The 12,739-nt window shown below is 44.3% G+C and overlaps 1 protein-coding gene across 5 annotated transcripts in view; it reads left to right on the forward strand.

Moving 5' to 3' along the window:
• Positions 1–12,739, forward strand: part of AGK (acylglycerol kinase) — a 518,819-nt gene that overhangs the window by 354,334 nt on the left and 151,746 nt on the right. For all 5 annotated transcript variants that reach the window (XM_033958385.1, XM_033958387.1, XM_033958383.1 and 2 more), the window contains one exon: positions 2,880–2,949. In XM_033958385.1, coding sequence (XP_033814276.1) covers positions 2,880–2,949 — 70 coding nt within the window. The remainder of the gene's footprint in view (positions 1–2,879; positions 2,950–12,739) is intronic.

Below are 12,739 nucleotides of genomic sequence, written 5' to 3' on the forward strand. Positions count from 1 at the left end.
GGTGCGGGCGACTCGAAACTTCGAGTTTCATCAAGCAAGACTGCTTGTGAGGCGTCCGCATCGGGGCTTCGTTGGATCATGTCACTCATTAGTGAGAATAGCTGCCTGCTGTCCCTGGATAACAACTGTTACGGTAAGTAACTGTGCTTTCTCTAGGAGAGACCCGTATTCCCTCCCTATTCTGTTTTCTCTCCAGGTCTGACCATCTGCTTTGTTACAAACTGAGGAATTGGAGGACAGCCCAGAGGGATGGGAGGTGGAGCAAAATAATGCTAATGAAGCTCCCTACAAGAATTTTTACGAGAAGGGATTGACTACCAAAAGGTTCAGGAATAGAGCATCTGTCTACTAGAAAGAAGATTATTGAGATAAGAACTTAATCTTTCCTTTTCTGAGGACAAGCAAGCCATAGTATTCTCACATCTGGGCGATGTCATCTGACGGAAACCAGTGTGGACATTGACTAGCATATATAGCAAATAGAAAATTCTAACAACATTCTACTTTGCATGCACCAAGTGCCGTTCTGCCCAACTTAGAGCGTAGGTTCCTTTGTTTTATTATGGAGCTAGTTTTTGTTTTCAGTATATTCCCTTTTATTCTATTAGATTTTCTGTTCTTCAGTTTTTCTTTCTTTTTTTTGCTGCTCTTTTAGGCCTAAAGGCCTGAGCGCCTACCTCGATGGAGCTCTGCCCCTTTTCAACTCAAGATTGAGGAGTTTAATACTACTACTACATATTTCTGTAGTGCTGCTAGACATAATGCAGAGGTAGCCCCTTCTCAACAGAGCTTGTAATCTATTCTAATAGGTTGCAATTCTTTTGATTTGCATTATCTGTTTTTATGATTTGCTATGGTTTGTGACCTATTATTGATGGTATATTCAAGTTTAAGTCACTGAGCAGCCTATGTAGGGTGAAACATTACCATGCCGGGCTTTATTTTAATCTAACACTAATAAAGATTTAAGATTTCATTTACCTTTGATTATATCTGCTTCCACAATTTTCTTCCTTCTGGACTTAGCAGACCACTTGCTTACCTGTTACTTGTGATTATCCCCTTAAAATACTAGGTTTTATACCAAAATGTTTTGCCTGTACCCTGTGAGTTACAGTTCAAATGAGATGCCAGAGTACCTTTTTATGATTGCCTCAGATATCTGGACTCCCCTAAAAAGCTCCTCTTTTAGGATTACAAAATATATATGATAAGGAATGGGACCAACATGTGTTCAGGCAGCTAAGAATTTGACAGGCCCTAGCTATCGCACCAAAATGGTACAATAATTGTCACATTTGTTTTATCATGCTTTTTCTACTTATAGTTTAACACATTTCATAAATTGACCTGAAAAAGCTCAAGAGCATGAACTCGTGCCTCAGCACTTCAAGAATGTGATTCTGAGACAACATTATCGGAATGCTATACTCCAGTTCCACATAGCATTCTAGCAGATCTACACTGCCATATACATACGATCTTAGATAATCTGCGTCTCTTGTTCAGCAAGGGCCTTAATGCCCTGATCATGCAATTTGATATGAGCTCTGCCTTTGACCTATTGGACCATGGGAAAATGCTACAATGCCTAGATGCAATTTATATTAGGGAAGAGGTGTTAGACAGGTTTCGAGGCTTCCTTATGTCCCATACCTATGAAGTACATTTCAATTATGGTCTCTCTGATACCTGGAGCAATCCATCTGGCGTACCGCAAGGGTCACCACTATCCCCATTGCTTTTCAATGTCTACATGTCCTCACTAGGTGCGCAATTGACCCAGATGGGGATAAAATTATTCAGTTACGCAGATGACTTTACGATCATCATCCCATTTGTTAACTCTCTCTCGGAAGTTACTCCCAAGGTATCAGAAGCACTAAATTTGATGGAGCAATGGATGACTGAATTCAAACTGAAACTTAATGCAGAAAGAACAAAATTTTTTTAACTTCGCCACACCACTATGCATCAATAAACTTAGTTATCCTATTCAGACTACTATGAAGGTATTGGGTGTAACACTAGATCAGTGCCTAACCATGAAAGACCAAGTACTCCTTAATCAGAAAGGGTTTTTTCACTCTCTGGAAACTTCAATCCATTAGAGCATATTTTGATGTCAGCATTTAGAATCCTAGTACTGAGTCAACTTGATTACTGTAACATCGCCTATTTAGCAATTTCCCAAAAGAATATGCGACGATTACAATTAATGCAAAATTCAGCGGTCAAACTGATTTTCGTGCTAAAGAAGTTTGACCATGTGACACCTTACTATCGACGGCTACATTGGCTACCGATGGAGGCACACGTAAAGTTTAAGTTTGCCTGTCTCTGCTTTAAAGTACTGTACGGTCTAGCCCCTAAATACATAACTGACCTTTTCTCCTTCTCAGCCAACAGACATAAGAGAAGCTCACATTTGAACTTCGTTTCCCCCCCAGTTAGAGGATGTAAACTCAAAAGACACCATCAACGCCTTCTCTCACATCAGGCAGCATTATGGGGTAAAGATCTAGAACAATTGCTTACGCCTAGTACTTATGAGGAATTCAGGAAACGCCTAAAAACATATCTGTTCCTGAAGTATCTAGACAGCTGACCCGTACAACTCTTTCTCTTCAATAACTGTTCCCTTGAGCTGTTAACCACTATCTTTCACCTCTGTTAAGTTCAATCAATTTGTACCATCTTTTAATCTTTGTAAACCACATAGAACTTCACGGTCCTGCGGTATATAAACTGTTGTTATTATTATTATGTTTAGCTAGTACTTTGTTTATGCAACCAGTTATGTTGTTACTTAGATTATTTCTGTATTTCAGAAAATCTGTATAAGATGTTCCTTGGTTATATTTTTCATTATGTTTCAGACAAATCACAGATGCTACCTTGGCTATTCTCAAAGGTGAAACAGTTCCACTTGATGTACTACAAATTAAGGTAAACTAGGCCTTTAATAGTAAAACATTTGCTGGTGAAGGACGCCAGACTGACACCACAAGTTAAAACTGATACAATTAAATAAAAAGGCTGAAATAACTTATGTTAAGCGATCTGTTGACAGCAATGGCAATGTCTATAAAGGCAGGGCATTTATCTAAGTAAAAGCTGGGGTTTTTAATTTGTTAAAGTATTGTGCTGAAGGGTAAATGAAGTGAACGCACTATAGTGATGTAGCTTTGTTTGAGAGTGTGTTGACTAAAAGCTGATATTAAAACTGCCTAAATTTAGGTCCCAAAGGGCTCTTTTTATAAAGCCATGGTAGCAATTCCCCTGTGGCAAATGCATTGAAGCCCATTCAATTCCTATGGTTATGGTGCATTTACTGCAGAAGAATCGCTTCCGCAGCTTTCTAAAAAGGGCCCTAGGTTAGTTGCCTCTTTTCAGCCAAACTTAGTTGCTGAAGTTTTCAACCAAAGGTGTGCATTTTCCCCACCCTGTTTTTCCTAGTGAAGTGTGAACAGAAAAAAGTGAACTGAAAAAAATCCTCACACCAGAATGTTTTTTGTCATATCTTTCACAGAACTTGGCCGTTTCTTATGAAATTTAGTGCATCGAGTCCTGAATTAAGTTGATGAAAAATGTAAATATTTCCCACCGCACTACAGTAGTACCCTGTGAAATTGAAATGTTGCTATGGGATACGTAGAGAAACATTACCTTGTGAAAATGAATTGTCGCTATGTGATACGCGCAGTCTCTGTATCAAAATGGTTTTCACTGCAGAAGACCGAATTCTGATAAAGAACTTAGTACTGCTAAAAGGTTACAGCAGTCAATGATTGTTGAAAGAGTTCCCACAGAATGGTTGGAACAAAAATGACCTTAATGTGCTGCTATGCAAGATCCAAGCAATGGGCACTTTGAATCATAAGCCAGATAGCGGATGATCACACTTGATTCGCACACGAGCACATTGACATTGTATGCGATCTTGCACTGAGCCAGGAGGATGCACTACAAACACTGAACAACTCGCCAAATAGCAAGAGAAACAGGAATAAGCCAGACAACTGTGGTTTTAAAAAGCGTTGTGCCCAAGAGTTAACTTTACAAAACAAAAGACACACGCCTGGAACGGTGCAAGCAGCTTTTGACCAAGTACCCAGAGCATCGCATCAACATCTTCTGGTTTACTAATGAAAAGATATTTATAGTAGCTCCACCAATTAACATATGGAATGATCACCTGTACATGCCTTCAACAATACTGAAACGTGAGGTTAATGCCAAACACCTACTACGGACCCACCCGACATTCAGCCAATCAGTCATGGTCTTGGTCGCAATCTCGAAATTCAAATTCACAGATCTGTTCATCGATCCTGGGTTTAAGATCAATAGTGCATACTACAGGATATCCTCTTGATGCAGAAGCTGTTGCTAGTGATCCTTCACATGTCAGAAGACTACTTTTATCTTCCAACAGGACAATGCCCCAACACATCAAGCAAAGGACATTGTAGAACTGCTACATCGGGAGACCCCAGATTTCATTGGTCTAGACCAGAGGTAGACAATTCTGGTCCTCGAGAGCCGGAGCCAGGTCAGGTTTTCAGGATAACCACAATGAATATGTATGAGATGGATTTGCATTCACTGCCTCCTTGAGATGCAAATCTATCTCATGCATATTTATTGTGGATATCCTGAAAACCTGATGTGGCTCCGGCTCTCGAGGACCGGAATTGCCTACCCCTGGTTTAGACCTCTAACCTTCAAATTCACTAGACCTAAACCTAATTGACTACCAAATCTGGGGGTTTATACAGGAACGTGTCTACCAGACAACAATATCTGGCGTCGAAGACCTTCAACAGCACCTTATCTGTGTTTGGGCTAAGTTGAAACAAAGTGTCGTTGACAAGTCCATAGATCAGTGGTGGCCAAGGCTGATGGTGATTTACTGTGGTTTTTCTGGGCTATTTTTGTAATCAAAACGGCTTTAGTAGCCATTTTGGATGTTTCCAGATTTGATTTTAAAGTTATTTTTCATACTTGCCAGTTTTATTTTTGATAGAAACCCACATAGATAACCTCCCCAGGGCAGGATGGGATAAATTCATGCCTCATTTGCAGTGGATGGCTGTTGGTTGCACAGACATGCTTCACATGCACTGCGGCCTGTGTTGTGGGCGGTGCCTTTGACCTCCAGGGAGAATCTTCAAGCGCCTTATGCACTGATTCCCACGAAACGGGTGTTGGGGGGCCCTGGAAGTACGCTGGTGGCGTTTTAGTGAACTGCAAGCATGGCTCCGGTGATAAACCTCATATCTTCTAAGCATTCCAAATCTGTCATGCAGAAGTCAGCTTCCACCTTGGAGGATTTTCAACCAGAATTTGTGAATATACTTTATCAGGCATACTTAATTTAAAAAGTCTAAGTCTGTTTCCCTTCCACCGGCCTCGGTGCCAGCCACAGGGATCCCTGCTCAGCGTCTATATTCTTGCCTCCCTGCGGAGGTACCAGGGAGTAAGCTGGCTGTGCCTGCAGTTGCGCCAGACACTCTTTCTATTCTTCTGCTTTCGCTGGGTGGCACTGCGGTGGCCATGGATGTGGCGAATCTGGCAGATCTCTAGGATCTGGACCCGTGTGGAGCCTATGATTTGGGGGAGGACCCCACAGTATGCAGATTCATTAAGGTTGTGCACCTTGTGGATTTAATATCTGAATCTGCAGGAATTGAAGCTTTAGATGGAACAGTTGGTCACTGACGAATGTTCTCTCATGAGTGTCCAGAGGTCACAATTTACCTCTTTTCTGGATAATCCTGACATTGTTCAGATTCTTACTGATCTGGGAGAATCCAGTGGGTTCCTTTTTTTTTTTATCTTTATTGATTTTCCAAACTAGTAGAAATTGCTAGGAAATACTTTGACATTAATAAACAATATAAGCACTTAAATTCAGTCAGTAACCATACAGAAGAAAAATATCCCTCCCCATCCAGCAAATTAATCAAAGAGTAACCAAACAAATATGTTCTCCACCCCCTCCCCAACCCTGTCCTGGACGTGTATAACAAGAAACAAAAAATTTTAAACAAACACAATTATATTGAAGTAACAAAGGATGTCAACGGGCCCCATACCAATTTAAATAATTTGCTATGTCCCAACATATCCGCATATATCTTTTCGTATTTGTAACCTAAACATAAACTGGCCCACCAAAATGAAACGTTGAGGTGGTCGCAGTTTTTCCAATTGCGGGTTATCATTTGCATAGCTACTCCTGTCATAATTAGGAAAAGCCTGCCAGTGGGTTCCTTGAAATGTGCTCGAGTCATGGCACAGCTTTATTCTATGGTAGATGGCTTTAACAAGCGCTTTATTTCCCTGAAGGTGGATTCTTCGGTGGCACAGGTAGCACCGCACATCTCTCCCATGATAAGGTGGTGGTCCTGAAGGATGTCCAGGACCGACACATGGATTTCATCCTTAAGCATCTTATTTGCTTTGGCCATGGCTGGTGTTAAAGCAGAGATGTCCTCCTCCTTCATGAACCGGGCATGTCTTTTCAAGCTGAGCCATGATCCTGACACTGGTGATTTGGATTTTCTCATCTCCAGAGTGGATTGCATGGCTGATGTCTTGTATAACATCTTGAAAGTTTTCGCCAAACTGGACGCTTATTCTGTTTCAGCTTTCAGAATGCTCTGGATCCGGCGATGGTCTGAGGATTCCTGTTCTAAGGCTACGTTGAGCCAGTTGCCCTTTAAGGGTAAACTCAAGGCATTGGCTGGGAGCAGGTCCTGCCCAGCTAGGAGTTCTGGACATTCTAATTTTTATTCCTTATGGTGTTTTCTTCGGTACTCTGGCCTTCCACAGTTCAACAGTCCTCTTTATCTGCCAGGCCCCGGCGTCAGCAGTCCATGGCAATTGGCTGGCGGTTTCTGCTCACACAGTTCTGATGCCAAGTCAATGTTTCCTTCTTTGTGCGTTGGGGGACGGTTGTCGGACTTTCTGGTGGCATGGGAGTCCATCACCTCCGACCGCTGGATTCTAGAGGTTCTCAAAGATGGCTGAAAATTGGAATTTCTCTGTCCTCTGACTATTTTCTGAATTCCCCTGTGGGCCACCCTGAGATGGTGTTTCGGGCACAGTCCGCAGATTTTTGGACTTTGCAACAGTCGCCCTGTGCCAGAGTAAGACTTAGGTTCTGGGAGATACTCGATATACTTCATCGTTCCAAAGACTGGATCTGACGATTGGAGACCAATTCTGAACCTCATGGCAGTCAATGCAGCCCTGAAGGTTCCTCGATTCCACATGGAGATGGTGCACGCAGTGATCACGTCAGTGGCGCCACAGGAGTTTCTAGCCTCCTAGGATCTGGCGGAGGCGTATCTCCTCATTCACATTTTCCCAGACCAATGGAAGTATTTGCGGTTCCATGTTTTGGGGCAACATTTCCAGTTTTCAGCACTGCCATTTGGATTGGCGATGGCACCTCAGATCTTCACCAAAGTGATGGTGGTGGTGGCAGCCCATCTTCGTGCCCTAGTTTGCCTGTCCCTGGACGACAGGTTATCCAGAGCGTCCTTGCTGTTCAAGGGGTGTCTGGCTGTCTGGCAGGTAGTGCAATTGCTATAGCGTCTGGGCTGGGGGATCAATTTCAGGAAGAGTCACCTTGAGCCCACTCAGAACTTGGAGTACCTGGGAGTTCAAATTCACAAGGGTCAGAACACTGTATTTCTACCCATGGTCCATCAGGAGAAGATACAACAGGTTGTCAGAGGCCTTCTGGCCACTCCGTTCCTGACGGCTTGGCAGTATCTCCTGGTTCTGGGGACCATGATGACAACAATCGATGTGGTCCCATGGGCCAGAGTCCATCTGTGTCCACTACAGGAGGCTCTGCTTTCATGCTAGAATCAACAGCAGGACTTGTTACATGCATCCCTGCCCTGGTAAGCAGTGATGGCTATGCCCCCTTTCACTGTCCAGGGGTCTTCTGCTCCAGATCTTGGTTTGGGTGTTCCTATCATCAGAGGCGAGTCTAAAAAAACTGGGGAGCAGTGTGCATGACTGTCCCGGTTCAGGGCCAGTGGGCACCATCAGAGTGCAAGTGGTCGATCAATTGCCTGGAGCTGCAAATGATTTGGCTGGCCTTTCTCCATTTTGAGGGTTGTCTGTCTTCGAGCAGTCCGTGTATTCTCGGACAATGCCATGACTGTGGCTTGTGTCAATTGTCAGGGGGGGCTCGAAGAGTCCCTCTCTGAACGGGGAGCCTCAGCTGCTCTTATGTGGGCGGAGAGGCATCTTGTGGCACTGTAGAGATCGTGGCAGGAGTAGACAATGTTCAAGCAGATTTTCTCTGTTGTCAGACTCTGGACTCTGGAGAGTGGTCACTCTCAAAGAGCATTCGATCTCATAGTTGGTCAGTGGAGGTTCCGCATGTTCGACCTCATAGTGACTGTGGCCAATGAAAAAGGCCGATTGATTTTTCATTAGTCGTTGAGAGACAGTCAGCGAAGACATGGATGCTCTGGTTCAGCCCTGGCCCCGGGAGGGTTTTCTTTATGTCTTTCCTCCGTGGCCCATGATAGGGCATCTGTTGAGGTGGATAACGGACTACAAGGGTCTGGTGATTTTTGTGGCACCCGATTGGCCGAGGCGGCTATGGTATGCTGCCTTGGTTCGGCTCCAGCAGGATCGGGGGCTCCAATTACCTTGTCATTCCTGCCTCCTCACACAGGGTCCGATTGTGATACTGGTTCTGGGCCACTTCGGACTTACAGCATGGCTATTTGGTAGTGATTGCCGGGTTGCTTCACTGCAAACGGAAGTCCACAGTGATGTTGTGTACTGTCCCTTCTTTTCTTTCGAAAGTGGTTTCCAATTTCCATGTAAATCAGGAAGTTCGGCTTCCTGCTTTTGGCGTCCTCTGGTTCGAGGGAGCAGGATCGGGTGTTGTGGGCCTTAGCCTTGCGCAGGCTTCTGTTGTGGTATCTTGAGGCTACCAATAAGTTTGACCTCTCTGACCATCTATTTGGTCTGGCGGGTTCTGCCCGCAAAGGCAAGCTAGCTTCTAAGGCTACCATTTACAGGTGGCTTCACATAGCCATTTCCATGACTTATGTAGCAGCCCGAAAGGAGTCCTCCCCAGGGATGTGGGCTCCTTCGACCAGAGGAATTTCTCCTCTTGGGCAGAGTCATCGGCTGTGTCTCTGGATGAGATTTGCATACATTTACCAAGTTTTGCAGGACCGATGTGGCAGCCAAGTAGGATACTGCTGTTGGATCCTCTGGGTTAGCAGTGGGCTCATCAGCCTCACCCTGTCTTTTTAGGACTGCTCTGTTACATCCTACAGGTCCCGGAATAAAGTGGGATTGTACATGAATGAAAGATTAGGTTCTTACCTTTGCTAATCTTCTTTCTTGTAAATCCTCACTTTATTCCAGGAACCCGCCCTATACTTGCTGATTTGCCGATTGTCTACTTTACAAGTACAGGTAAGGTGGGTTTCTGACCATCCTTTACAAGGGTGCCATCAAACTGGGTTTAGCTCTTCATCTGTGGGAGTTCCCTAGTTCAGGTGTCCCCCTCTGTCAGTGCAGGCTGTCTCTCCCTTTAGCACAGTTTTGTCTTTCAGGTTTTTACTGTTTTATAAGGCTACGTTGCCTGTACCTGTCCCTGGAGAGTTTTATAACCTGTTATTTTGTTTTGCATTGTAAGTAGCCCACTGGTCCTGGAATAAAGTGAGAATTTACCAAGAAAGAAGATTACCAAAGGTAAGAACCTAATCTTTCAATCCTGTTCTTGGAGAATAGGGGTAATTAACTCTTCTGTTAGGCACTAGTTGACCACTTGTTAGTTCTTTTCAAGGGCAGCACAACATCTTTTTGTTTAGAGGGGTCCAAAGCTCTGCCCCCAGCTCCTTTTTCCTTTCCTACCATCCCATAGTTGCTTCCTCCCATGGTATCTAGCACCCTTTTCTACTGTGGAACACTTCTCTGCAGTCTCCAGCATGTCTCTTCCTTCCATAACACCCTTCCCCCATGGTCTCCAAACTCCTCTCTACCTCTCCGCCCCCCCTTTTCCGCCTCCATTTCAACATGTTTAGTGGCTTACTATCCTTTCCTAGAGCAGATATACTCCAACTGGCACAGCACCAAAAACATAGAGGCCTTGAGCAGCTGTGCATTTTCGAGGCCAGCCTACTTTCTCCCCCTTCAAATCTATTTCAGAGGTGGCAGAAGCCAGACTTTAGACATATGCAGCTGCTCAAGGCCCCTCAGGTTGGAGTTCGCCACCCTGGAAGAGGAAGGTAAGGTACTAAACTTGTTGAAGAGGGTGGGAGAAGTGGATAGAAGGAGAAGTTAGAGCAATCTTCCATCTAAGGACTGAAGTTGACATGAGCATGGCTGTGTTGTGTTTTCCTTATTTGTTGTTGTGAATAAAAACTGGTTTTATATCCATGAATTCACCACTTACTGGAGGTCTTTTGAACTTTACCTCACTTTTTGAGTTCTTTCATTCAGAAATTTTCCTTTACATTACATTGTAATGTAAAGGAAACATGTAATGTAAGGAAACATTTCTTACAGATAACACACACACACATAAATAAACACTCGCAAGGAGGATGGAAAGATTCCATGTACCATGTTTTTCATATATCCAGAACACAGTTTGGCAGGGTGGTAGTTTTACCACAGCAGGAGGGGAATGGGCATTCCTCCTGCCTCTTTTAGTACTAGGATCGGGTGGAGTGGTCATTGGGGAGTGGGCCTGGCAGGTGTTTTCTGATCTGCTCGGTTTATTTCTGTTTTATTTTGTGGTTTTTCGCTCTTGTCACAGCATTTTTCATAATAAGAGTCTACTTTGCCTGTATGAAGAGAAGCAGATTTTAAATCTGTAGCTGGCAGGTGTATTTTCAGGGACCTGTTTCAGCCAGCCTTTTGAAGATCAGTGGAGCCCAGGGTTCATTATCCTGGTGTTTGCTCACCCTTTTCACTTGATTAGGGGCTGGAGCGCAGGCTATTGAGACACTAATAGCCTTCCTTAAGAGCGTTCAATGAGCAAACTGCTTTTTGCTGCCCTCCCCCTTATTAGTGAGAGGTACAGGGAGAGGTTGAGGGTTAATCTGTGAAGGTCCGACTGATAGATTGAAGATTACAATGAAGTAGCTGAGTGACTGGAAGTATAGGACCTCTCCTAGAACATAGTCTGTGAGTAAGGCTGTGACAGCCTGTAGGAAAAATGGGGGTGGGGAAGGTTTAAAAAGCTGTTTTTATGGCTTGAGCCTTGGTCCCTTCCCCCCCCCTCAAAATCTTTTTTTTTTTTTTTAGGTTTTTGATCAGCCCTGCAGTGATTTTAAATTCACCAGTGATGGCCATCTTGGATTTTTCTGTTTTGTTTTGTTTTTTTCTATGTTCTCAGACTTCTCCAAAACACCTCATTTTGCTTCCAAAGTACTAGGTATGGAGTCCTCTGACTCTACTACCCCTATATCATGCATTCTTTGTGAAGGATGGGCAGTGGAGGAACACCCTTGCACCACATGCCTATGTCAAGTGAAATGGGGAGATGGGAACTTCAAATGTAGCTCCCACATAAGCTCTGGGTTTTGAGCCTGTTAGGGGAATGAAAATTTCTGCAGGAGCCCCAGAACTGCAGCATTGCACGACAAACTGGTGCTTAGGCTCTTTTACTCCAGAGTTCATTAATCTGCTCTGGCAGGTATATGCATATGGCCAAAATATGCAATTTAGGCCCACTGAGGAGTGACCCTTGGTGCATGTGTCTCAGAAACCTGAGAGCTTTTCTGTGAGAGTGGAGCTCCTCCCTGATTGTCAGTCAGACAGGGATTCAGTGGACGAAAAGTCCAGTCGTGATCCCTTTACTGACTCAAAGTGAGATTTGGCCTTCTTTGTTGAGGTTCAGGATAGAGTCCCAACTGCGGACCTGGGAGAACATCCCTATATACGCCGGCTGTTCAAATCTTCAACCTTGCCAGACACTATTACTGAGTCTCTCTGTGAGCTCAGGATTGATCCACTTCAGCCCCAGATATCTCTATTTTATCTTTTGAGCAGGGTCCGATCTCAGCCCACGTGCTTTCTGTGGCACCCAGGCATGAAACTCCTGGTTACTGGGAGGTCGCAGAAGGCTCCTTCAAAGAGGCAGAAACCATGACTAGGCTGTATCCTCTGGATCAAGGGCTTCAGCAAATGTTTGCTATGCCATAGGTAGACTTCCTGGTGACACAGGTGACTAAATGCATGTCCTTACCCAGTGAGGAAGGAGTCATGCTAAAGGATACACAGGACTGCAGAGTAGATATGGGCCTCAGGAGGCAGTTTGAGGCCCTACCCCAAGGAGTTAAGCTGGCATCAGCAGCTTCTTTTGTAACACGCACCTGGCCATTCATGGCTGTGAACCCTGGACATGACAGTGGCTGAGCCATTACCTCAGCTCATGCTGGCAGGGGTGAACTATTTGTTTGATGCACTTTATGATATAATTAGAGGCATGGCAATAGTCTCCGCTTATTCCATCTCTGCCCGATGCATGCTGTGGATCGGATGATGGATGGGTGATTCAACCCCCAAGGCTTCATTTAGTAGGCTCTCTTTCAAGGGATAGATGCTTTTTTGGCAATCCCATTGGAAGTGGTCGATATAAAGGCTAGAACTGAGAGTAATCTATCTGGTCAATAAAACGGCTAAAAATAGAAACGGTCTGCCTGGCTTTACAAAACCTACAGTCATGTCAGTGCTG

The sequence above is a fragment of the Geotrypetes seraphini genome, chromosome 9, assembly GCF_902459505.1.
Source record: "Geotrypetes seraphini chromosome 9, aGeoSer1.1, whole genome shotgun sequence".
In the NCBI taxonomy this organism is placed as follows: Eukaryota; Metazoa; Chordata; class Amphibia; order Gymnophiona; family Dermophiidae; genus Geotrypetes; species Geotrypetes seraphini.